Source organism: Oncorhynchus kisutch, linkage group LG11 (genome assembly GCF_002021735.2).
Source record: "Oncorhynchus kisutch isolate 150728-3 linkage group LG11, Okis_V2, whole genome shotgun sequence".
Lineage (NCBI taxonomy): Eukaryota > Metazoa > Chordata > Actinopteri > Salmoniformes > Salmonidae > Oncorhynchus > Oncorhynchus kisutch.
This window is the reverse complement of record NC_034184.2, coordinates 77,445,542-77,470,676: the sequence shown is the minus strand read 5'-3', so window position 1 is coordinate 77,470,676 and position 25,135 is coordinate 77,445,542. Positions and strand designations below refer to the sequence as shown.

Here is a 25,135-nt window from a genome sequence, read left to right as displayed (position 1 = left end):
CCGGGCTAGACAATCTGGACCCGTTCTTTCTAAAATTATCTGCCGAAATTGTTGCCACCCCTATCACTAGCCTGTTCAACCTCTCTTTCGTGTCGTCTGAGATTCCCAAAGATTGGAAAGCAGCTGCGGTCATCCCCCTCTTCAAAGGGGGGGACACTCTTGACCCAAACTGCTACAGACCTATATCTATCCTACCGTGCCTTTCTAAGGTCTTCGAAAGCCAAGTCAACCAACAGATTACCGACCATTTCGAATCTCACCATACCTTCTCTGCTATGCAATCCGGTTTCAGAGCTGGTCATGGGTGCACCTCAGCCACGCTCAAGGTCCTAAACGATATCTTAACCGCCATCGATAAGAAACATTACTGTGCAGCCGTATTCATTGATCTGGCCAAGGCTTTCGACTCTGTCAATCACCATATCCTCATCGGCAGACTCGACAGCCTTGGTTTCTCAAATGATTGCCTCGCCTGGTTCACCAATTACTTCTCTGATAGAGTTCAGTGTGTCAAATCGGAGGGTCTGCTGTCCGGACCTCTGGCAGTCTCTATGGGGGTGCCACAGGGTTCAATTCTTGGACCGACTCTCTTCTCTGTATACATCAATGAGGTCGCTCTTGCTGCTGGTGAGTCCCTGATCCACCTCTACGCAGACGACACCATTCTGTATACTTCCGGCCCTTCTTTGGACACTGTGTTAACAACCCTCCAGGCAAGCTTCAATGCCATACAACTCTCCTTCCGTGGCCTCCAATTGCTCTTAAATACAAGTAAAACTAAATGCATGCTCTTCAACCGATCGCTACCTGCACCTACCCGCCTGTCCAACATCACTACTCTGGACGGCTCTGACTTAGAATACGTGGACAACTACAAATACTTAGGTGTCTGGTTAGACTGTAAACTCTCCTTCCAGACCCATATCAAACATCTCCAATCCAAAGTTAAATCTAGAATTGGCTTCCTATTTCGCAACAAAGCATCCTTCACTCATGCTGCCAAACATACCCTTGTAAAACTGACCATCCTACCAATCCTCGACTTTGGCGATGTCATTTACAAAATAGCCTCCAATACCCTACTCAACAAATTGGATGCAGTCTATCACAGTGCAATCCGTTTTATCACCAAAGCCCCATATACTACCCACCATTGCGACCTGTACGCTCTCGTTGGCTGGCCCTCGCTTCATACTCGTCGCCAAACCCACTGGCTCCATGTCATCTACAAGACCCTGCTAGGTAAAGTCCCCCCTTATCTCAGCTCGCTGGTCACCATAGCATCTCCCACCTGTAGCACACGCTCCAGCAGGTATATCTCTCTAGTCACCCCCAAAACCAATTATTTCTTTGGCCGCCTCTCCTTCCAGTTCTCTGCTGCCAATGACTGGAACGAACTACAAAAATCTCTGAAACTGGAAACACTTATCTCCCTCACTAGCTTTAAGCACCAACTGTCAGAGCAGCTCACAGATTACTGCACCTGTACATAGCCCACCTATAATTTAGCCCAAACAACTACCTCTTTCCCAACTGTATTTAATTTTAATTTATTTATTTATTTTGCTCCTTTGCACCCCATTATTTTTTTATTTCTACTTTGCACATTCTTCCATTGCAAAACTACCATTCCAGTATTTGACTTGCTATATTGTATTTACTTTGCCATCATGGCCTTTTTTGCCTTTACCTCCCTTCTCACCTCATTTGCTCACATTGTATATAGACTTGTTTATACTGCATTATTGACTGTATGTTTGTTTTTACTCCATGTGTAACTCTGTGTCGTTTTATCTGTCGAACTGCTTTGCTTTATCTTGGCCAGGTCGCAATTGTAAATGAGAACTTGTTCTCAACTTGCCTACCTGGTTAAATAAAGGTAAATAAATAAATAAATAAATAAAATGTACAGTAGGTGGTAATTGGCTTCTAACCAGCCAGCACTATAACAGTATTAGATCCAGAGTTATTCTGGAAGCTCATTCTGTTCTGACTTCTCGTGTGTGTGTGTATATTCATGCGTCATCTCTCCTCCCTATTGTGTGTGTGTGTTCTGTCAGTGAAGTGCTAATTGTAATCATCAGGTTTAACTGTGATGTTTTTAATTGAACATTATGGGTGAGAGGTTCTGGGAAAGATAAATGTGTTAGTGTCTGTGTATGTGTCTGAGTGTTCCTATGTGTCTGTGTGTCCCTGTGTGTCTGTGTGTGTCTGTCCCTGTGTGTCTGTGTGTGTCTGTCCCTGTGTGTCTGTGTGTGTCTGTCCCTGTGTGTCTGTGTGTGTCTGTCCCTGTGTGTCTGTGTGTGTCTGTCCCTATGTGTCTGTGTGTGTCTGTCCCTGTGTGTCTGTGTGTGTCTGTCCCTGTGTGTCTGTGTCTGTGTGTCTGTGTCTGTGTGTCTGTGTCTGTGTGTCTGTGTCTGTGTGTCTGTGTCTGTGTGTCTGTGTGTGTCTGTCCCTGTGTGTCTGTGTGTGTCTGTCCCTATGTGTCTGTGTGTGTCTGTCCCTGTGTGTCTGTGTGTGTCTGTCCCTGTGTGTCTGTGTGTGTCTGTCCCTGTGTGTCTGTGTGTGTCTGTCCCTGTGTGTCTGTGTGTATCTGTCCCTGTGTGTCTGTGTGTGTCTGTGTGTGTCTGTGTGTGTCTGTCCCTGTGTGTCTGTGTGTGTCTGTGTGTGTCTGTGTGTGTCTGTCCCTGTGTGTCTGTGTGTGTCTGTGTGTGTCTGTGTCTGTCCCTATGTGTCTGTGTGTGTCTGTCCCTGTGTGTCTGTGTGTGCCTGTCCCTATGTGTCTGTGTGTGTCTGTGTGTGTCTGTCCCTGTGTGTCTGTGTGTGTCTGTCCCTGTGTGTCTGTGTGTGTCTGTCCCTGTGTGTCTGTGTGTGTCTGTCCCTGTGTGTCTGTGTGTATCTGTCCCTGTGTGTCTGTGTGTATCTGTCCCTGTGTGTCTGTGTGTGTCTGTCTGTGTGTATCTGTCCCTGTGTGTCTGTCCCTGTGTGTCTTTGTGTATCTGTCCCTGTGTGTCTGTGTGTGTCTGTGTGTGTCTGTGTGTGTCTGTCCCGGTGTGTCTGTGTGTATCTGTCCCTGTGTGTCTGTGTGTATCTGTCCCTGTGTGTCTGTGTGTGTCTGTGTGTGTCTGTGTGTATCTGTGTCTGTGTGTATGTGTGTGTCTGTCCCTGTGTGTCTGTGTGTGTCTGTCCCTGTGTGTCTGTGTGTGTCTGTGTGTCTGTGTGTCTGTGTGTGTCTGTGTGTGTCTGTCCCTGTGTGTCTGTGTGTGTGTGTCTGTGTGTGTCTGTGTGTGTCTGTGTGTGTCTGTGTGTGTCTGTGTATGTGTCTGAGTGTTCCTATGTGTCTGTGTGTGTCTGTGTGTGTCTGTCCCTGTGTGTCTGTGTGTGTGTGTCTGTGTGTGTCTGTGTGTGTCTGTGTATGTGTCTGAGTGTTCCTATGTGTCTGTGTGTGTCTGTCCCTGTGTGTCTGTGTGTGTCTGTCCCTGTGTGTCTGTCCCTGTGTGTCTGTCCCTGTGTGTCTGTGTGTGTCTGTCCCTGTGTGTCTGTGTGTGTCTGTCCCTATGTGTCTGTGTGTGTCTGTCCCTGTCTGTCCCTGTGTGTCTGTGTGTGTCTGTCCCTGTGTGTCTGTGTGTGTCTGTCCCTGTGTGTCTGTGTGTGTCTGTCCCTGTGTGTCTGTGTGTGTCTGTCCCTGTGTGTCTGTGTGTATCTGTCCCTGTGTGTCTGTGTGTATCTGTCCCTGTGTGTCTGTGTGTGTCTGTCTGTGTGTATTTGTCCCTGTGTGTCTGTGTGTATCTGTCCCTGTGTGTCTGTGTGTGTCTGTGTGTGTCTGTCCCTGTGTGTCTGTGTGTATCTGTCCCTGTGTGTCTGTGTGTATCTGTCCCTGTGTGTCTGTGTGTGTCTGTGTGTGTCTGTGTGTATCTGTGTCTGTGTGTATGTGTGTGTCTGTCCCTGTGTGTCTGTGTGTGTCTGTCCCTGTGTGTCTGTGTGTGTCTGTCCCTGTGTGTCTGTGTGTGTCTGTCCCTGTGTGTCTGTGTGTGTCTGTGTGTGTCTGTCCCTGTGTGTGTGTGTCTGTGTGTGTCTGTGTGTGTCTGTGTGTGTCTGTGTATGTGTCTGAGTGTTCCTATGTGTCTGTGTGTGTCTGTCCCTGTGTGTCTGTGTGTGTCTGTGTGTGTCTGTCCCTGTGTGTGTGTGTGTGTCTGTGTGTGTCTGTGTGTGTCTGTGTGTGTCTGTGTATGTGTCTGAGTGTTCCTATGTGTCTGTGTGTGTCTGTGTGTGTCTGTGTATGTGTCTGAGTGTTCCTATGTGTCTGTGTGTGTCTGTGTATGTGTCTGAGTGTTCCTATGTGTCTGTGTGTGTCTGTGTGTGTCTGTGTATGTGTCTGAGTGTTCCTATGTGTCTGTGTGTGTCTGTGTATGTGTCTGAGTGTTCCTATGTGTCTGTGTGTGTCTGTGTGTGTCTGTGTATGTGTCTGAGTGTTCCTATGTGTCTGTGTGTGTCTGTGTATGTGTCTGAGTGTTCCTATGTGTCTGTGTGTGTCTGTGTGTGTCTGTGTATGTGTCTGAGTGTTCCTATGTGTCTGTGTGTGTCTGTGTGTGTCTGTGTATGTGTCTGAGTGTTCCTATGTGTCTGTGTGTGTCTGTGTATGTGTCTGAGTGTTCCTATGTGTCTGTGTGTGTCTGTGTATGTGTCTGAGTGTTCCTATGTGTCTGTGTGTGTCTGTGTATGTGTCTGAGTGTTCCTATGTGTCTGTGTGTGTCTGTGTGTATCAATCCAAAATCAAACAAAACAAAATCAAAAACATTAGAGAGACACCTACCTGGTTTGTCGTTTTTTATGTTGTTGCTTCTGATGTGTGTGTGTGTTTTAGGGCAGGAGACACAGGTTGGGAGTGAATCCAGCACTGGACGGGAGATGGTGCAGTCTAATAGCTATAGGAGGACCGTGCAGAACACACACCACTGGACTCAAATGGAACCTGGGTGAGTACACACAAACTCCTTTTTCCCTCCGCTTTGTTCACAAAATCCCCCCGTCTGTCTGTCCCCCTGTGGTTTGTCCCTGTCCTAGGCCCAGTGACCAGCTGGGTTGTTAATGAGTTAGCTCAGACCACAGTACCACCGGTACAGGGGGTGGGGGGGGGCCTCAACAATCTGTTAAGGTTGGTTGTATAACTCAGTGTCAAGGGGAATCCAGGCAGGAGCATTCATGGTGTATGTGCGTTTGTGTGTGTGTGTGCATGCTAGCTTGCTTCTTGGCTCCTTGCCAGTGAATATACAGGTAACTGCTAAAATAAAGGAAACACCAACATACTGTCTTAATAGGGTGTTGGAACACCACAAGCTGCCGGAACAGCTTCACTGCACCTTGGCATGATTCTAGAACATTCTGGAACTCTATTGGAGGGATGTGACACCATTCTTCCACAAGAAATTCCGTAATTTGGTGTCTTGTTAATGGTGGTGGAAAACGCTGTCTCAGGCACCACTCCAGAATCTCCCATAAGCGTTCAATTGGGTAGAGATCTAGTGACTGAGACACACACACACACCCTTTAAACCCCCTATGCTCATTTGAAACCCCATTTTCAATGTCACAGACCTTTTCTTCTAGTCATGGTAGCCAAAATAATGGGCAGCTGGGCATTTTTATAGACGACCCTAAGCATCATGGGATGTTAATTACTTAATTAATTTAGGAACCACACCTGTGTGTAAACACACACTTTCAATATTCTTTGTATTCCTCATTTACTCAGTTATTCCTTTATTTTGTTACCTGTATGTGTGTGTGCGTACGTCCATCCGTGAGCGTGTTTGTGCATGTGTGTGTGTTACTTACCCACCTGTTACCTTGGCACCTGATTGATAATAAGGATGGGATTATGCGTGAGAGGCTCCTTCAGATTAACAAGGCATAATAAAATGAATAATTCATCACACAATTAAAAAAGAAGGCAGTAGAATATTTCCTCTGGGATCGGATGGATGAAGATAAGAAAAGTATTGGACCCTCAGCTTGTGTGTGTGCATATGCAAATGTCTCCATGTTTCCGTAAATGTGTGTTTGACTGAGTAACCTGGCAACAGTATTTTAGAGAAACTAGTGGACAGATTAGGAGTTCTATAACGGCAGATTTCCTCTTCAACTGAAGAGGAGGAAGGATCGGACCAAGATCCAGCGTGGTAAGTGTTCATGACGATTTATTAAAAACGAACTGAACACTGAAATACAAAACAATAAACGATGTGATGAAAATGAAAACCGAAACAGTACCGTGTGGTGACAAACACTCACACGGAAACAAACACCCACAAACCAACAGAGAAACCCAGGCTACCTAAGTATGATTCTCAATCAGAGACAACGACACCTGCCTCTGATTGAGAACCATACTAGGCTGAACACAAAACCCAACATAGAAAAACAAACAGACTGCCCACCCCAACTCACGCCCTGACCATACTAAATAAAGACAAAACAAAGGAAATAAAGGTCAGAACGTGACAGCGTTCATATGATTTTAAAGTATGTGTGCGTGTTATAAATGGTTGTCACTGTTTAAAAACGTATTCTAATGAATCAGATATGCTGTATTGTAAAGAGAGACCTGTGCTGTTAGCGTCTGGCCGGCCTAAAGAGACTGTCAGGGATTTGGCTCAGTTTGAAGTCCTGCACATTAGAGAGAAACACAGAGAGGACACAGAGAGGACACAGAGAGAAACACAGAGAGGACACGGAGAGAAACACAGAGAGGACACAGAGAGAAACACAGAGAGGACACAGAGAGAAACACAGAGAGGACACAGAGAGGACACAGAGAGGACACAGAGAGGACACAGAGAGGACACAGAGAGAAACACAGAGGACACAGAGAGAAACACAGAGAGGACACAGAGAGGACACAGGGAGAAACACAGCGAGGACACCGAGAGGACACAGAGAGGACACAGAGAGAAACACAGAGAGGACACAGAGAGGACACAGAGAGGACACAGAGAGGACACAGAGAGACACAGAGAGAAACACAGAGAGGACACAGAGAGGACACAGAGAGAAACACAGAGAGGACACAAAGAGGACACAAAGAGGACACAGAGAGGACACAGAGAGGACTACACTACAAGGCATACAGATCTGTTGTGTGGCAACGTTTCAACCACTGTAGATCCATGTCTGGAGTTTACTGTGCAAGTTAGCTCACGACAACGCAGACAAAATTCCAAATAGTTTCCATAATGTCCACAGAAACATGTCAAATGTTTTTTTATAATCAATACTCAAGGTGTTTTTAAAATATATAATCGATAATATTTCAACCGCAAATGTCTTTCACAGTAGGAGAGGGAAAAGCAATACCTATCCAAACTCTGTTGCGCAAGCAAAACTCATGTGACCACTCATTTTTCTAACTAAAAGCCTGAAACTATGTCTGAAGACTGTTGACACCTTGAGGAAGCGATAGGAAAAGCAATCTGGTTCATATCCCTTTAAATCCAGCAAAGGGAGGCTATGGAACATGGAGTTTTCAAAATAGAAGCCACTTCCTGTTTTGATTTTCCTCAGGGTTTCGCCTGCAATATCAGTTATGTTATACTCACAGACAATATTTTGACAGTTTTGGAAAACTTTAGAGGTTTTCTATCCAATACTAATAATAATATGCATATATTAGAAACTGAGACTGAGGAGCTGGCCATTTACAATGGGCACCTTTTCATCCAAGCTACTCAATACTGCCCCTGCAGCCATAAAAAGTTAAATCATGTTGGGATTTCAGACTCGGACAGGGAGAGGTTCAAAATGTCAGTGAAGACACTTGCCAGTGGGTCAGCACATGCTTGCAGTACATGTCCTCATAATCCGTCTGGCCCTGCGGCCTTGAGAATGTTGATCTGTTTAAAGGTTTTACTCACATCGTCTGCGGAGAGCGTGATCACACAGTCATCCAGAGCAGATGGTGCTCTCATGCATGTTTCAGTGTTATTTGCCTCGAAGCGAGCATAGTAGTTTAGCTTGTCTAGTAGGCTCGTGTCACTGGGCAGCTCTCGGCTGTGCTTCCCTTTGTAGTCTGTAATGGTTTGCAAGCCCTGCCACATCCGACGAGCGTCAGAGCCGGTGTGTGTTTGGATTGGTTAAAGCTAAAATATGTAACTTTTTGGGCAACCTGACTAAATTCACCCTGATGAAGACAGCTTGTCTGTCGAAACGTTGGTTATTAAGTTGTTGCATCTGAGCTCCTAGAGTGTGCGGCTCTCTTTTTCAAGTGCTCTGTTCCGCTAGCCAGCACCTCACCTAAACAGGTGTTGGTTTCTTCGCCTCCAGATACGCATGTACACACACCTAGCAAGAGAGAGGTGTAAGTGTAAGTATCAGACTGTAGTAATAATAGAACAGTGTAGTTCTTCATCCGTCTAGACATGTGTCAGAACTGTTCAGAAAGGTATAAACATGTCCTCCTAACCGCTGAAGTCAAGCAGGACATTTCTCTAATTCTCCTTCTCTGACCTCTCTGCTTTCTCTGTCTCCTTGCTGTCTTTTTATATTTAAGAGAAATGGATATGTTATTATGTACTTTTTCTCTCTCACGCACGCACACACACACACACACACACACACACACACACACACACACACACACACACACACACACACACACACACACTTGGGTGAATGAATACCTATTTGTATTGTATCTAAAGCTGCAGTATGTACTAATGACTGTCTGGGTTTATTCTCTGCAGGAAAAGAGGGAGGGAGCGGGAGGGAACATTTCTTTCCATTTTCTCCTAGACTAAATCAGATGCTGCTGAACTATCTCACTGTCTGACCTTGGCATAGTCTCGCTCTCTCGCTCTCATTCCATCTCCTGCTCAAGGTCTGAAGAAAGAGAAAAAATAAGAGGGAGGTGAAGTATCCTCAAAGTATGCTCCAGCCGTGCTGTGTCAAGATAAGAGGAAGGGAGGGAAACTGCTGTTGTACAGTTTTATGTCCTTTTAGATCTGAGCTATACAGAGAGTCATGCTGGGAGAGGAAATGAACAGAAAGATACCTGATGTGAAGAACCACACACACACACACACACACACACACACACACACACACACACACACACACACACACACACACACACACACACACACACACACACACACACACACACACACACACACACACACACACACACACACACACACACACACACAGAGAGACAGTTACCATCCTCAATTACCCACACAAACAGACTACGGAGCCTCAGGATAGCTTCATTAGTAATCCTCTCCTCAGCCCTGATAACGATCGATGGCAGCCAGTGTTGCTCCAGGGACCGGAATGAGCGCCGCACCTCCACTGATAACAATGAAGCTGTTTGCTGGCTGTAATTGCCTTTTCAGCCCTGAGACCAGAGAAGGTGACCGCTTTAAATACCCATATTTACACTACAAATTACTCTGGAGAGAGGTGAGGAGGAGAGAGAGGGGGGGGGTGATGACTCCAAATAGTCTTTGGGGGCGGCTCTAGTGGAATGGCATTTGGGCTGAAATGGAAGTGTCTCTTGCTCTCTCCTCCCTTCTGTTTGAAATCTTATCAGGCGTGCAGCCGTGACTTGAGCTAGCTTAATTAGCCCCAACCTACACTATATATATATACACAAAAGTATGTGGACACCCCTTCAAATGACTGGATTTGGCTATTTCAGCCAAACCCATTGCTGACAAGTGTATAAACTCAAGCACACAGTCATGAAATCTCCATAGCCAAACATTAGAATGGCATGACTGAAGAGCTCAGTGACTTTCAATGTGGCACCTTCATAGGATGCCACCTTTCCAACAAGTCAGTTTGTCACGTTTCTGCCCTGCTAGATCTTCCCCGGTCAACTAAGTGCTGTTATTGTGAAGTGGAAACATCTAGGAGCAACAACGGCTCAGCCGAAGTGGCTGCTCACAGAACGGGACCGCAGAGTGCTGAAGAGCATAAACATCTTCTGTAACATTCACTAGGGAGTTCCAAACTGCCTCTGGAAGCAAAGTCAGCACCATAACTGTTCGTTGGGAGCTTCATGAAATGGGTTTCGATGGCCGAGCAGCTCAATGCCAAGCGTCGGCTGGAGTGATGTAAAGCTTGCCGTCATTGGACTCTAGAACAGTATAAATGCATTCTCTGGAGTGATTAATCCCCCTTCACCATCTGGCTGTCTGACGACGAATCTGGGTTTGGCGGATGCAAGGAGAACGCTACCTGACCGAATGCATAGTGTTAACTGTAAAGTTTGGTGGAGGAAGAATAATGATCTGGGGCTGTTTTTTAACATTTGGTTTAGGCTCCTTAGTTCCAGCGAAGGGAAATCTTAATGCTACAGCACACAATAACATTCTTTCCTGTTACAGCATGACAATGCCCCGATGCACAAAGCGAGGTCCATACAGATGGTTTGTCGAGTTCAGTGTGGAAGAACTTGACTGGCCTGCACAGAGCCCTGACCTCAACCCCATCGAACACCTTTGGGATGAATCGCCCAACGTCAGTGCCTGAACTAACAAATGCTCTTGTGGCTGAATGGAAGCAATGTTCCAACATCTAGGAGAAAGCTATCTAGTGAAGGCTGTTATAGCAGCAAAGGGGGGACTCCATATGAATACCCATGATTTGGGAATGAGATGTTCAACAAGCAGGTGTCCACATACTTTTGGTCATGTAGTGCTAGGTATTGATAGGGCTGCCCATTACATGTTTGATGGGCTGCGTACGTGCGTGCCTGTGTATCTAAAAGAAATCTTCCCCCAACAATCCACTGTTCCTCTTTCCACAGCGCAGTACTGCCCCTAGTGGTTAAATTAACTACAACTAGTGTCTTCAGCATAGGTTCTGCAGGGGAACGGTTTGGAGGACTCGCATCATTCACACAACATATGGTATGCCTCTGCCTCAATGTCCTCTATGGCCAATTAATTCCTTTCATTCTTTTCATGACTGTTTTCACTCCCCATTCATTGCTAGTGTAACATTGTGGATGTTTACAACATGCACACAAACAGTGTAACATCGTGGATGTTTACAACATGCACACAAACAGTGTAACATTGTGGATGTTTACAACACGCACACAAACAGTGTAACATCGTGGATGTTTACAACATGCACACAAACAGTGTGACATCGTGGATGTTTACAACATGCACACAAACAGTGTAACATCGTGGATGTTTACAACATGCACACAAACAGTGTAACATCGTGGATGTTTACAACATGCACACAAACAGTGTAACATCGTGGATGTTTACAACATGCACACAAACAGTGTAACATCGTGGATGTTTACAACACACACAAAACACAGGGTAACACCATGGATGTTTACAACACACACAAACAGTGTAACACCATGGATGTTTACAACACACACAAAACACAGGGTAACACCATGGATGTTTACAACACACACAAACAGTGTAACACCATGGATGTTTACAACACACACAAAACACAGGGTAACACCATGGATGTTTACAACACACACAAACAGTGTAACACCATGGATGTTTACAACACACACAAAACACAGGGTAACACCATGGATGTTTACAACACACACAAACAGTGTAACACCATGGATGTTTACAACACACACAAAACACAGGGTAACACCATGGATGTTTACAACACACACAAAACACAGGGTAACACCATGGATGTTTACAACACACACAAAACACAGGGTAACACCATGGATGTTTACAACACACACAAAACACAGGGTAACACCATGGATGTTCTGTTTTTTGAAGCAGGGTTGTGTTTTGTCAGGCTGATGTGCATTCAGCCACCTGACATTTGATTTGATCTCGTTGTTTAGTACCATCCAGGAAACGTGATTATGGTGGACTATTTGTTTTATATATACACATTCAATAACCTAATTTAATATTCTACATGTTTTGTTCTCCTGTCCCAGTAGACTTTTCAAACAAAGTCATTCTGAGATGTTAGTGTTGATGTAGTAGAAACAGATGCCCTTTCAGCCTGTCTGCCAGTAGAATGGGGTTATGAGGTAAAATAACTTTGTCCCCAACGGAATGTGAGGTGTGGTTATTGAAATCACAAGACAATGTTACACAATGGCATAATCCAGACAGTCCATGTATAACCCATTTTTATATCAACCCTTGAGATGCTAAACATATCCTTCATATTAAATAGACGACATGACAATAAGTTAAGTTGTACAATTCATTGAGTTCTGATGGAAGGAGAAACGCAACATCTGGCAATACCTGATTTTGCCAAACGAGGTCCCTGTCGACCTAGTCTCAGGACCACCTCATCTAATGATGTCTTCAGTAACCTCCAAGACCGATATCATCACCCTAGCTATAGTCCTCCCCCCGTCATCTTTCGATTGTAATGAATTAAGTCTACACTTATGTAGTGAAGAATATGATTTGATTAATACCAATGGACACATGAAAAGAGAACCTGAAAATCCTCAACTTAATGCAGCTAGCTCTATGGTGGAAGTCTCTCCTGTCCAGAGGGTTGGCTTTGAGGCATACCAGTTCCCAGTTCTCTTATGCAGCGGTCAAGCACAATGCTTGTCTTTGTGTGTGTGAACGCTCTCTGGCCACAGATTACCCTCCACCGTTCCCCTAGTCCCAGCAGAGTGCTTTAATACACAGCATGGAGCGGTCTGTCTGGACCACCCTGGGGTTACACAGGGACAGACTGTGTGTTTGTAAACGGTGGTGTGGTTGCAATGAACCTGCATTACCTCGTTTTCCCCTATTACCTTGTAGGTTCTACAGGCTGAGCATGTCTTACTGACTGTGTTATAGACAACCAGGTTCTGCAGGCTGAGCATGTCTTACTGTGTTATAGACAACCAGGTTCTGCAGGCTGAGCATGTCTTACTGACTGTGTTATAGACAACCAGGTTTTGCAAGCTGAGCATGTCTTACTGACAACCAGGTTCTGCAGGCTGAGCATGTCTTACTGTGTTATAGACAACCAGATTCTGCAGGCTGAGCATGTCTTACTGACTGTGTTATAGACAACGAGGTTCTACAGGCTGAGCATGTCTTACTGACTGTGTTATAGACAACCAGGTTCTGCAGTTCGGGAGGCTGGTGAGCACGTCCAACACCTACGAGCCAGTCAGCCAGGGAAACCAGAGGAAGCCTGTAACCGTGACTACAGACCAGCCGTTGCTCTGGTGCATGGGCATCTGCAGGGACAAGAAATTACATAATTGACCAGGGTGCTCCACCCTCTGCCAGCACGGGAGGAGGGGGGGGGGGGCATACTCTCAATGGTGGATTGTAGGGTGCAAGTCTACAGTTTGGAACCCAGCACCTTAAATCAGGGAGGATGGACTCATAGTAATGGTATCAAACACATGAAACATTGTTTCCATGTGTTTAATACCACTCCATTCCAGACATGATGAGCCATCCTCCCCTCAGCAGCCTCCTGTGATGTACACACAATATACAGCTCATACATAAATCATCATCATCACGCAGCTTTTTCTTCAATTTATTAACACAGCCAAATAAACAATGCACACAATGTAAAAACAAAAATCACATCCCTTCATCCCCCCCCCCCCACCACTATTCCATGTTTCCCCTCTGTCTCAGGTCACTGGGTATTGTAGTTCTGTAGTTGTATCACATCCCTTCACCCCCCCCCACCACTATTCCATGTTTCCCCTCTGTCTCAGGTCACTGGGTATTGTAGTTCTGTAGTTGTATCACATCCCTTCACCCCCCCCCCCACCACTATTCCATGTTTCCCCACTGTCTCAGGTCACTGGGTATTGTAGTTCTGTAGTTGTATCACGCCTCCAGAGGTTCAGCCGCCCCTGAGAGAGAAGAACAACAGATGAACAGGGCCACAGAGACTAACTAAGTTTCTCACCCAAAAGTCTACAGTCCTCCACTATTCCTTATGATTTGAAATAGAGCATGTGTAATATTCAATCAAATCCAAGTGCTGGAAAACAGCAGTATGTTTGATATTAATGCAGACCTGTCATCCAAGGCATTACTACATGCATCTATGCACATCATACCTTGATTACATTACACATTTTGGATGCTTGTAGATTGGTAACACTAGTGCACCTTAGCTAAATCACCCAATTTCAACACTAACCTACAAAGCCAAATGGACTTAAATGGTGTTTTCTCCCAATAATGTACATAATAAAGTACCGACTACTGTCTGACTCCTGGTGTGTGTCATGCAGTCTAGTCCTATGTTGAAGGTGTGGTCCTACTTACACAATGATGTTGTTGATGGGGATGTGGATGAGCTTGACAAAGAACCCAATGAAGCCCATGATGGCAAACCCAATCGCTGTTGCCATGGCGATCTTCTGGAATTCTAGAAATGATCAGAAGAGATGTTACAATTAGAATATTTCACAGACAACCGCAGAAAAACCAGACAGAGCTTCACAAGAGTCTTCTTGATCAATGTGTTGTTGTTTTTTACATCAAGGGTTTGAAAATAGAAACAGGCCTCTGCTCCATTCACCAAATGTCATGCTAAAAGAGATTATATCTGAAGCTGTGATTGTGGTCATATAAAGTCAACACTGAAGATTCAGTCGGTGATTCATCATCAGTGCTATCCATCTACTAATAATGCTCTGTAGTTGCTCAGCTATGCAACGTTGCAGTCAGTTAACTTGCTACCCAAGTGACCATTTTGACAATCACCTGTGCAATGATTTTATGCTTGAGAGTGTAACCTCACTCAGCAGACAGTGAACTGACAGAAGACAAGATCCTAAAACAGGATAGCAGATGTCAGTGGTTTAGAACCTAAAACAGGATGTCAGTGGTTTACTTATTCAAGTGTATAAGTAAACCACTGACATATAAAGGAAGAGCTGGGTGACTGATAACCATACCTTTCCTGTCTGGTTTGGTGCACCTCTTAACGAGCCTTATGGAGTCCTTGACGAACTGCCGACTGGGCTCAACGAACTGCATAACCTGGTCCATGATGGTTCGTCTGGGGAGCAAACAAGTCCGACAGACAAGGGTTAGTTAGCTAGGTCCATCAAAGTGTCACTAGCTACACGTCTCTTCATCCCTCACCATTTCCTATGTATAATAAAGGGTTCAGTTACGGGTCTGTCCATAAATTCTTAAACATTTAGGCCTGGCTTATAATGTGTTAGCTGAGGTTTTGGTCCATTTTCTGTGTGGGTGCACGAATAAACCTGATACTGTAGCTAACGTTAACTAGCTAGTTAGCTACATTAGGTAGTTAACTGGTATCGATGGCAACCATAGACTAAGAAGATTTCACAACGAAACACTAGGTTGAGCAATCAAGCAATCAGATATTGCTTTCTAATTTCAACGTCAACGTTGCACTGAACGCCTCAAGATTGTTTGGTTATTTACCAGCAAAACAATCTAGCCAGCTACAGTAGTCAGGCGCCACAATGAAAGAAGACGTAGGTATAACAGTTTGGCCACTAAACTAGAATAATTCTATAAAATGTAGTTTCTTACCCGAGCTATGTTACTATATCAACGCGTCCAAACGAATATCTCTGAGAATAAATAGATGAAGTAGCTAGGCACTGACGTAGCTAAGAGGAGCCACGTCGCTTTCGGAAGCTTTTAGTAGAATCTAGATGACGTAAAATTCGGATGCACATGCGTGAGTGCAGAGAGCAAGAGGCAAAACAAATCTGGCCCAAAATCTGGCCACGAAAATGAGATCAAATCGCATGCGCCGAATACAACAGGTAGACTTTACAGTGAAAGAAGGAAGGAGGAGGAGGAGGGAGGGCGATGCTGTTTAGAAGCCTCCTCGACCTGGACTCCCAGAGAGGGGGGCCAGACCCCCGTAGAGGGGTGCCTACCTCACCACCCACGGCCACCAGGGGGCACCAGTACATCCAGCTAGCTCCCTACAGAGGGCCAGAGAGGGATGGGGCCAACTCAGGGAAAGGGGGGCCTACACCCGGAGAAGGGTGCCGACCCCCACCCACGGCCAAAAGGGGGTGCCACTACATCCAGCCAACTCCCTGCACCAGGGAGATGGGGGAGATGGCCAGAGAGGGCTGGGGCTGCCCCAGAGAGGGGGGGGACACCTCAACACCCATGCAGCGCCACTACATCCACCCTGCTCTCTTCACCAGGAAAAGACAGCCACAGAGGGATGGGACAAACCAGGGAGGCGGGGCTGACCGCCAGAGAGAGGGCCCGCCCCCTGTCCGTGGCCACCAGGGGGTGCTACTAAACTCACCCAGAGAGGGCTGGGACCAACCCATGGAGCCGGAGCCAATCCCAGCACAGCAGGCACTAACTCCGCCATGGTTCGTTCAAGAGCCTAGGGTAATAAATGGCGTTTTTGTATTCTTTTTTAAATTATTGTCGAAAATGACTTATTTGGTAAATACAAAATACAAAAATAAGTTTTGTACTACAGTTTACATACACCTTAGCCAATACATTTAAAGTTTTTCACAATTCCTGACATTTAATCCTAGTAAAAATTCCCTGTCTTATGTCAGTTAGGATCACGACTTTATTTTAAGAGTGTGGAATTAGAATAACAGTAGAGAGAAGGATTTATTTCAGCTTTTATTTCTTTCATCGCATTCCCAGTGGGTCAGAAGTTTACATACACTTAATGAGTATTTGGTAGTATTGCCTTTAAATTGTTTAACTTAGGTCAAATGTTTCAGGTAGCCTTACACAAGCTTCCCACAATAAGTTGGGTGAATTTTGGCCCATTCCTCCTGACAGAGGTGGTGTAACTGAGTCAGGTTTGTAGGCCTCCTTGCTTTTGATGGCCACTCCAATACCTTGACTTTGTTGTCCTTAAGCCATTTTGCCACAACTTTGGAAAGATGCTTGGGGTCATTGTTGATTTGGAAGACCCATTTGCGACCAAGCTTTAACTTCCTGACTGATGTCTTGAGATGTTGCTTCAATATATCCACATAATTTTCATGCCTCATGATGCCATCTATTTTTAGAAGTGCACCAGTCCCCCCTGCAGCAAAGCACCCCCCACAACATGATGCTGCCACCCCCGTGCTTCATGGTTGGGATGGTGTTCTTCGGCTTGCAAGCCCCCCCTTTTTCCTCCAAACATAACAATGGTCATTATGGCCAAACAGTTCTATTTTTGTTTCATCTGACCAGAGGACATTTCTCCAAAAAATAACATTTTTGTCCCCATGTGCTGTTGCAAACCATAGCCTGGCTTTTTTTTATTGCGGTTTTGGAGCAGTGGCTTCTTCCTTGCTGAGTGGCCTTTCAGGTTATGTTGATGTAGGGCTCATTTTACTGTGGATATAGATACTTTTGTAGCTGTTTCCTCCAGCATGTTCACAAGGTCCTTTGCTGTTGTTCTGGGATTGAGTTTCACTTTCGCACCAAAGTACGTTCATCTCTAGGAGACAGAACGTGTCTCCTTCCTGAGCGGTATGATGGCTGCGTGGTCCCATGGTGTTTATACTTGCTTACTGTTGTTTATACAGATGAACGTGGTACATTCAGGTGTTTGGAAATTGCTCCCAAGGATGAACCAGACTTGTGGAGGTCAACATTTATTTTGAGGTTTTGGCTGATTTCTTTTGATTTTCCCATGATGTCAAGCAATGAAGCACTGAGTTTGAAGGTAGGTCTTGAAATACATCCACAGGTACACCTACAATTGACTCAAATTATGTCAAATAGCCTATCAGAAGCTTCTAAAGCCATGACATTTTCTGAAATTTTCCAAGCTGTTTAAACATACAGTCAACTTAGTGTATGTAAACTTCGGACCCACTGGAATGTAAGCAATTATTGGAAAAATTCATGCACAAAGTAGATGTCCTCAATGACTTACCACAACTATAGTTTGTTAACAATAAATTTGTGGAGTGGTTGAAAAATGAGTTTTAATGACTCCAACCTAAGTGTCTGTCAATGTCAGACTTCAACTGTATGAGATAATCTTCACCAGCTAACATCACATTTCATGGTTTAAAAAAAAAGCATTTACGCACATAAAGCACATATTGGCTTCATAATTCATAAAGGTCATGTTAAATGACTGATATTATCTCATAGAAGAAAATGTGTAAGATCTCCTGAGCCCCTTAACTTCAGACCTTATTTTTGTCCCTGTCATATTTCTACCATTATTACATTTACATTTTAGTTATTTAGCTCAGGTAATATTTTACTAAATACATATACTGGGACATCTTTTAGCATTTTCCTCACAGTAAAACACAAGCTTTTTAGTCTTATTACACCAATTATTTACAGGATCGATGGGTCACCAGCGTAGGCTAATGTGATTAGCATGAGGTTGTAAGTAACAAGAACATTTCCCACGACATAGACATTTCTGATATGGGCAGAAAGCTTCAATTCTTGTTAAATCAAATCAAATCAAAAAACAATTGTCACATACATATGGTTAGCAGATGTTAATGCTAGTGTAGAAAAATGCTTGTGCTTCTAGTTCCGAATAAGAATATGTACATAAAAATATCTGAATGAGCGATGGCCGAACGGCATAGGCAAGATGCAGTAGATGGTATAGAGTACAGTATATACATATGAGATGAGTAATGTAGGGTATGTAAACATTATATTAAGTGGCATTGTTTAAAGTGGCTACTGATACATTTATTACATCAATTTTTCCATTATTAAAGTGGCTAGAGTTGAGTCAGTATGTTGGCAGTAGCCACTCAATGTTAGTGATGACTGTTTAACAGTCTGATGGCCTTGAGATCGAAGCTGTTTTTCAGTCTCTCGGTCCCGGCTTTGATGCACCTGTACTGACCTCGCCTTCTGGATGATAGCGGGGTGAACAGGCAGTGGCTCGGGTGGTTGTTGTCCTTGATGATCTTTATGGCCTTCCTGTAACATCGGGTGGTGTAGGTGTCCTGGAGGGCAGGTAGTTTGCCCCCATTTTTAGTCTTTATTCGTCTTATTACACCAATTATTATTAATGTATGCCCTGAAAAAATCTATTCAGTTCCTCCACATTGAAATGAATGGCGGCCAACTTGAAAATAGGCTGTTGTGATTGATTTTACATTAAATCTATGATGACTCCATGAAACCTTTCCAATGTGTCTCCTTGTTCTGTGGGAAGTTTGGTGTAGTTATCATCTATGGTACGATGTGATAATAAAACACATCCCAAAGCTGCCCATTCTCTCATCAATATACCCCAAAATGCATACAGGTATGACCTTCGACCCCCCCCCTCCCCAAGGTGGACCCATGGAGATGTCATTAACATTCCAATTATTTCATACCTCAAGTTAATAACATATCAAGTGCCTTATATTGCATAGATTGTTCCCTGATAATACAAAATGACATAACATATCCTCAATCTTGTTGGTACAAATAACCAATGTCAGTGATAACCACTTATAGGAGGTAGATAAATGTGGTTATCATACCAAAACATAACCCACAGACATGGACCTTAATGAAAATTGTCATTAGACTTTGCCACACCAAAGTGGGAAAATGCCTGAAATTTGGCCCTCTGGGCCATGTGCCATGGACTCAATCATTGTGTAGTCCATATGTGGCTCTTACTGTGTTTTTATGCTATTTTTATTATGTTAACTCAGAATGTATTTTTTATTTTTTTACTGTGAGCGATAAAACCAAATTATGTTGTCATTGATATCAGAAAACTATGAAGAATCTAAATCCATGTGAAAAATAAAAATGATGAAACTTTCCATCCACCAGATGGGAGTGTTTTGAGAAAAGTACCTACTTTTCCAAAACCCCATTTGTTTGATTAATAAATGAAAGCAATAATAGTCACTATACCTTCCAAACCAAAAAATAGGCTGGATTAAAATGTTTCCTAAAAAGTCATTTATAAACTGTTAAGGGGGCAGTGGAGGAAGGACCAGGGTGCAACATTTGAGAGAAATATGCTTTTTGTGCGTTTGTACATTTCCCTACTTATTCCCTGACATTGTCCAAGTTCTCATGTCTTATTAATTCTCCCTTCCTCCTCCAATGTATTCCATATTGCCCACTTCCTCACTAGACAGTAGCAACAAACTATTAAAAAATTTCATTCATCAACATTTTAAAAAGGGTAGTAGACTTTTACAGTAGACATTTCCCCATCATAGTCTACAGTGCTTTGCAAAAGTATTCACCCCCTTGGCGATTTTCCTATTTTGTTGCATTACAACCTGTAATTTAAATATATTTTTATTTAGATTTCATGTAATGGACATACACAAAATAGTCTAAATTGGTGCAGTGAAAACAATTTAAAAACAAAAAATTTAAATCTGAAAAGTGGTGCGTGCATATGTATTCACCCCCTTTGCTGTGAAGCCCCTAAATAAGATCTGGTGCAATCCGCTACCTTCAGGAGTCACGTAATTAGTTTAATAAAGTCCACCTGTGTGCAATCTAAGTGTCACATGATCTGTCACATGATCTCAGTATATATACACCTGTTCTGAAAGGCCCCAGAGTCTGCAGCACCACACAGCAAGGGGCACCACCCAGCAACCGGCACCATGAAGACCAAGGAGCTCTCCAAACAGGTCAGGGACAAAGTTGTGGAGAAGTACAGATCAGGGTTGGGTTATGGAAAAATATCAGAAACTTTGAAAATGCCCCGAGGCACAATTAAATCCATTATTTAAAAAATTAAAAGAATATGGCACCACAACAAACCTGCCAAGAGGGGGCTGCCCACCAAAACTCACAGACCAGACAAGGAGGGCATTAATCAGAGAGGCAACAAAGAGACCAAAGATAACCCTGAAGGAGCTGCAAAGCTCCACAGTGGAGATTTGAGTATCTGTCCATAGGACCACTTTAAACCATAAACTCCACAGAGCTGGGCTTTATGGAAGAGTGGTCAGAAAAAAAGCCATTGCTTAAACACAAATATAAGCGAACACGTTTGGTGTTCGCCAAAAGGCATGTGAGAGACTCCCCAAACATATGGAAGAAGGTACTCTGGTCAGATGAGACTAAAATTGAGCTTTTTGTCAAATAAGGAAAACACTACATCACCCAGAGAACACCATCCCCACAGTGAAGCATGGTGGTGGCAGCATCATGCTGTGGGGATGTTTTTCATCGACAGGGACTGGGAAACTGGTCAGAATTGTGGATGGTGCTAAATATAGGGAAATTCTTGAGAGAATCCTGTTTCAGTCTTCCAAGGATTTGAGACTGAGACGGAGATTCACCTTCCAGCAGGACAATGACCCTAAGCATACTGCTAAAGCAACACTTGAGTGGTTTAAGGGGAAACATTTAAATGTCTTGGACTGGCCTAATCAAAGCCCAGACCTCAATCCAATTTGTGGTATGACTTAAAGATTGTGACTTAAAGATTGATGTCCACCAGCAGAACCCATCCAACTTGAAGGAGCTGGAGCAGTTTTGCCTTGAATAATGGGAAAAAAATCCCAGTGGCTAGATGTGCCAAGCTTATAGAGACATAAACCAAGAGACTTGCAGCTGTAATTGCTGCAAAAGGTGGTAGGAAAAATGTATATGGTTGATTTTCTCTTTTGCAAAAGCCATAAAGCTTTTTGTAAAGCCTTTATATTTAGAAAAACAAATGTTTTATTTGTATATACAGTATATATAAATACAGAAGCCGACTGATTAAGGAATCAAAGCAAGTTTAAGATGCAACATTGACGGAGGAGCTCCTCCTCTAACGTTACCAATCTTTTAGATGTGTATTTCTGTTCTGAAAGTGTGCTAACATGTTGTGCTAACAAGCTTCCCATACCTTTCTATTGTATTTTAGCTAGCTAAGTTAGCTGGTTAGCTGTCTTTTATACTGACTAACGTTAGCCTGTTTGTTTACTTATTTCATAGTGAATACATCACCCTTTTCCGACAAGTTATTTGTCATTTCATGCCAACTGTCAGCCCAGTAACTTGTGATAGAAATGCATGGCATAATCATTATGAAACTAACGTTGCTGTCTATTTCATGACTGCTAGGTAACAGTATTACTCTAATGTACTTGTCCTCTTGCTCAGTTGTGCACCGGGGCCTCCCACTCCTCTTTCTATTCTGGTTAGAGCCAGTTTGCGCTGTTCTACAAAGGGAGTATATACACAGCGTTGTACGAGATCTTCAGTTTCTTGGCAATTTCTCGCATGGAATAGCCTTCATTTCTCAGAACAAGAATAGACTGATGAGTTTCAGAAGAAAGTTATTTGTTTCTGGCCATTTTAAGCCTGTAATCGAACCCACAAATGCTGATGCTCCAGATACTCAACTAGTCTAAAGAAGGCCAGTTAAATTGCTTCTTTAAATCAGGACAACAGTTTCCAGCTGTGCTAAAATAATTGCAAAAGGGTTTTCTAATAATCAATTTATTTTAAAATTATAAACTTGGATTAGCTAACACAACTTGTCATTGTAACACAGGAGTGGTGGTTGCTGATAATGGGCCTCTGTACGCCTATGTAGATATTCCATAACAAATCTGCCGTTTCCAGCTACAATAGTCATTTACAACATTAACAATGTCTACACTGTATTTCTGATCAATTAGATGTTATTTTAATCTCTTTTAAAGGCAATTTCTAAGTGACCCCAAACTTTTGAACGATAGTGTATATTATTAACAGAGAGTAGCAGCAGCGTAAAAGAGTGGTCTGGGTAGCCATTTGATTAGCTGTTCAGGAGTTGTTAAGAAGCCTTTTGGACCTTGACTTGGCGCTCCGGTACTGCTTGCCGTGGAGACCCTAACCCTAACCCTAACCATAACAGAGAGAACAGTCCATGACCAGGGTGGCTGGAGTCTTTGACAATTTTTAGGGCCTTCCTCTGACACCGCCTGATATAGAGGTCCTGGATGGCAGGAAGCGTGACCCCAGTGATGTACTGGGCCGTACGCACTACCCTCTATAGTGTCTTGCGGTCGGAGGCCGAGCAGTTGCCATACCAGGCAGTGATGCAACCATGCTCTCGATGGTGCAGCTGTAGAACTTTTTGAAGATCCATGCCAAATCTTTTCAGTCTCCTGAGGGGGAATAGGCCTTGTCGTGCCCTCTTCACGACTGTTTAAGTGTGTTTGGACCGTGTTAGTTTGTTGGTGATGTTAACACCAAGGCACTTGAAGCTCTCAACCTGTTCTACTACAGCCCCGTCGATGAGAATGGGGGTGTGCTTGGTCCTCCTTTTCCTGTGGTCCACAATCATCTCATTTGTCTTGATCACGTTGAGGGAGAGGATGTTGTCCTGGCACCACACGACCAGGTGTCTGACCTCCTCCCTATAGGCTGTCTTATTGTTGTCAGTGATCAGGCCTACCACTGTTGTGATGATGGTGTTGGAGTCGTGCTTGGCCATGCAGTCATGAGTGAACAGGGAGTACAGGAGGGGACTGAGCACACACCCCTGAGGGGCCCCCGTGTTGAGGATCAGAGTGGCGGATGTGTTGTTCCCTACCCTTATCACCTATGAGCTGCCCTTCAGGAAGTCCAGGATCCAGTTGCAGAGGGAGGTGTCTGGTCTGAAGGGGTTAAACCAAGGCCTCATACCTTTTAAAGGGTTAATAAATTGTGTTATGATAAACTGTAAGGTCACGTCTTCAGAAGATGCTTGAACTCGTGTTATGTTATGACTCTATACTTGTGATGAAAGGTCAAGTGTCAGTCAAACTACAGAGTGAATACTTAAAGGGCTTGTGTGCTCATAGTTCAAGGTATTTAATCTCTGTCATTGTGTTTTACAACAATCGTCTTCAACGTGGAGACAGTGACATACAACAACCTAAAATTCCAGGTGTAGGATCTTGATGTAAAGATGAGTATCAGGTAATGAGATGAATATCACAACAAGCCTTTCATGTGTATGCATAAACACATAGATAGAGTAGAGGTAGAGTATAAAAGTAAGACAGAAGCTTCTTCAAGGTATCACAACGTGCCATACATTACTTTGCCACACCACTTTGTATAAAGTGTTGGCCTAGTTGCCTCTGCTCTCCAGTCTTTCCCCTAACCCTTGTTTCTCTTTCCCCTATCCTAATTTTTCTCCCCCAAATCCTGAGCTACTTGATCAGTTCAGTTATTGCCTTAATTCAACACACCTGGTCTACCAGGTTGGTTAATCAAAAACACATTAGTGCCTGCAGCACTCAGGAACAGGTTTGCCAACCTCTAACATATTGTATCAGAGGGAACACACACACACTGCTTTCATTGTGAGATTTCTGCAATATAAACAATATTCCTCTATCATTACATCTAACCCAGAACACACTAGTCACTATTCACACTTCCTCTCTAGGTTTCTTCCTAGGTTTTGGCCTTTCTAGGGAGTTTTTCCTAGCCACCGTGCTTCTACACCTGCATTGCTTGCTGTTTGGGGTTTTAGGCTGGGTTTCTGTACAGCACTTTGAGATATCAGCTGATGTACGAAGGGCTATATAAATAAATTTGATTTGATATTCCTATAAAATAAATCCCACAGTATCAACACACCACTAATGCACGTTCATAACCAGTAAATGGTGCGTGCTGGTGAAGCGTAGGTCCAGAACATGAACAGGCCTCACTTATTACCTGGAACTGGTTTATGGCCTATTCCAGATCCTTCCATACTTAAAACTGCTGAATATCACTAACTGCTCTCCCCACACAGTCTCCAGGAACCTTCCAATGAATAATAATGAAACCCCCTCGTTTGGAAAAGAGAGTGTACATTTTGTTAGCATTGACTATGCTACATTTTAATCATCAATCTAAATGTATGAACTATAAGCCAAAACTGGTAATTGTAAATCCACAGTCCTTTATCTAGCATGTACTACCATTAGACACGCCGACATTATCTCACCACCGCACCACATAAAAAAATGAAAAAGTTCATTTGAGGTTTGATAACCCCTGTGCTAATTCCTCGTGACCCCTCCACCCTTTCATCCATTCTAGAATTCTATTCCAGAATTAGACAATATAAAACCTAAATCTATTTAAAAATAAAACCACAAAAAATGTCTCACGATATAAAAAAAACAAGGCTTTCTGAGTTTGCAAGGAGTGTTTGGCCAAACCATTTACATTTGTTACTTTTAGAATCCATTCCCCTGGCATTTTGCCTAGATTCTTCAACCCAAAAT

The 25,135-nt window shown here is 43.6% G+C and overlaps 2 protein-coding genes across 2 annotated transcripts in view; one reads left to right on the top strand and one right to left on the bottom strand.

Moving 5' to 3' along the window:
• Positions 1 to 13,595, top strand: part of LOC109898987 (thiamin pyrophosphokinase 1-like) — a 156,222-nt gene extending 142,627 nt beyond the window's left edge. Inside the window, exons 4-5 of the mRNA XM_031836351.1 lie at positions 4,865 to 4,976; positions 13,093 to 13,595. Coding sequence (XP_031692211.1) covers positions 4,865 to 4,976; positions 13,093 to 13,247 — 267 coding nt within the window. The 3' untranslated portion in view covers positions 13,248 to 13,595. The remainder of the gene's footprint in view (positions 1 to 4,864; positions 4,977 to 13,092) is intronic.
• Positions 13,596 to 13,740: 145 nt separating this feature from the next.
• On the bottom strand, positions 13,741 to 15,881 carry LOC109898988 (protein transport protein Sec61 subunit gamma). Its single transcript, XM_020494029.2, has 4 exons — positions 15,528 to 15,881; positions 14,915 to 15,018; positions 14,280 to 14,382; positions 13,741 to 13,858 (listed from the first exon to the last, which is right to left on the bottom strand). Exons 2-4 carry the CDS (start codon positions 15,006 to 15,008, stop codon positions 13,849 to 13,851), a joined length of 207 nt encoding a protein of 68 aa, XP_020349618.1. The 5' UTR covers positions 15,009 to 15,018; positions 15,528 to 15,881; the 3' UTR covers positions 13,741 to 13,848.
• Positions 15,882 to 25,135: the final 9,254 nt, after the last annotated feature.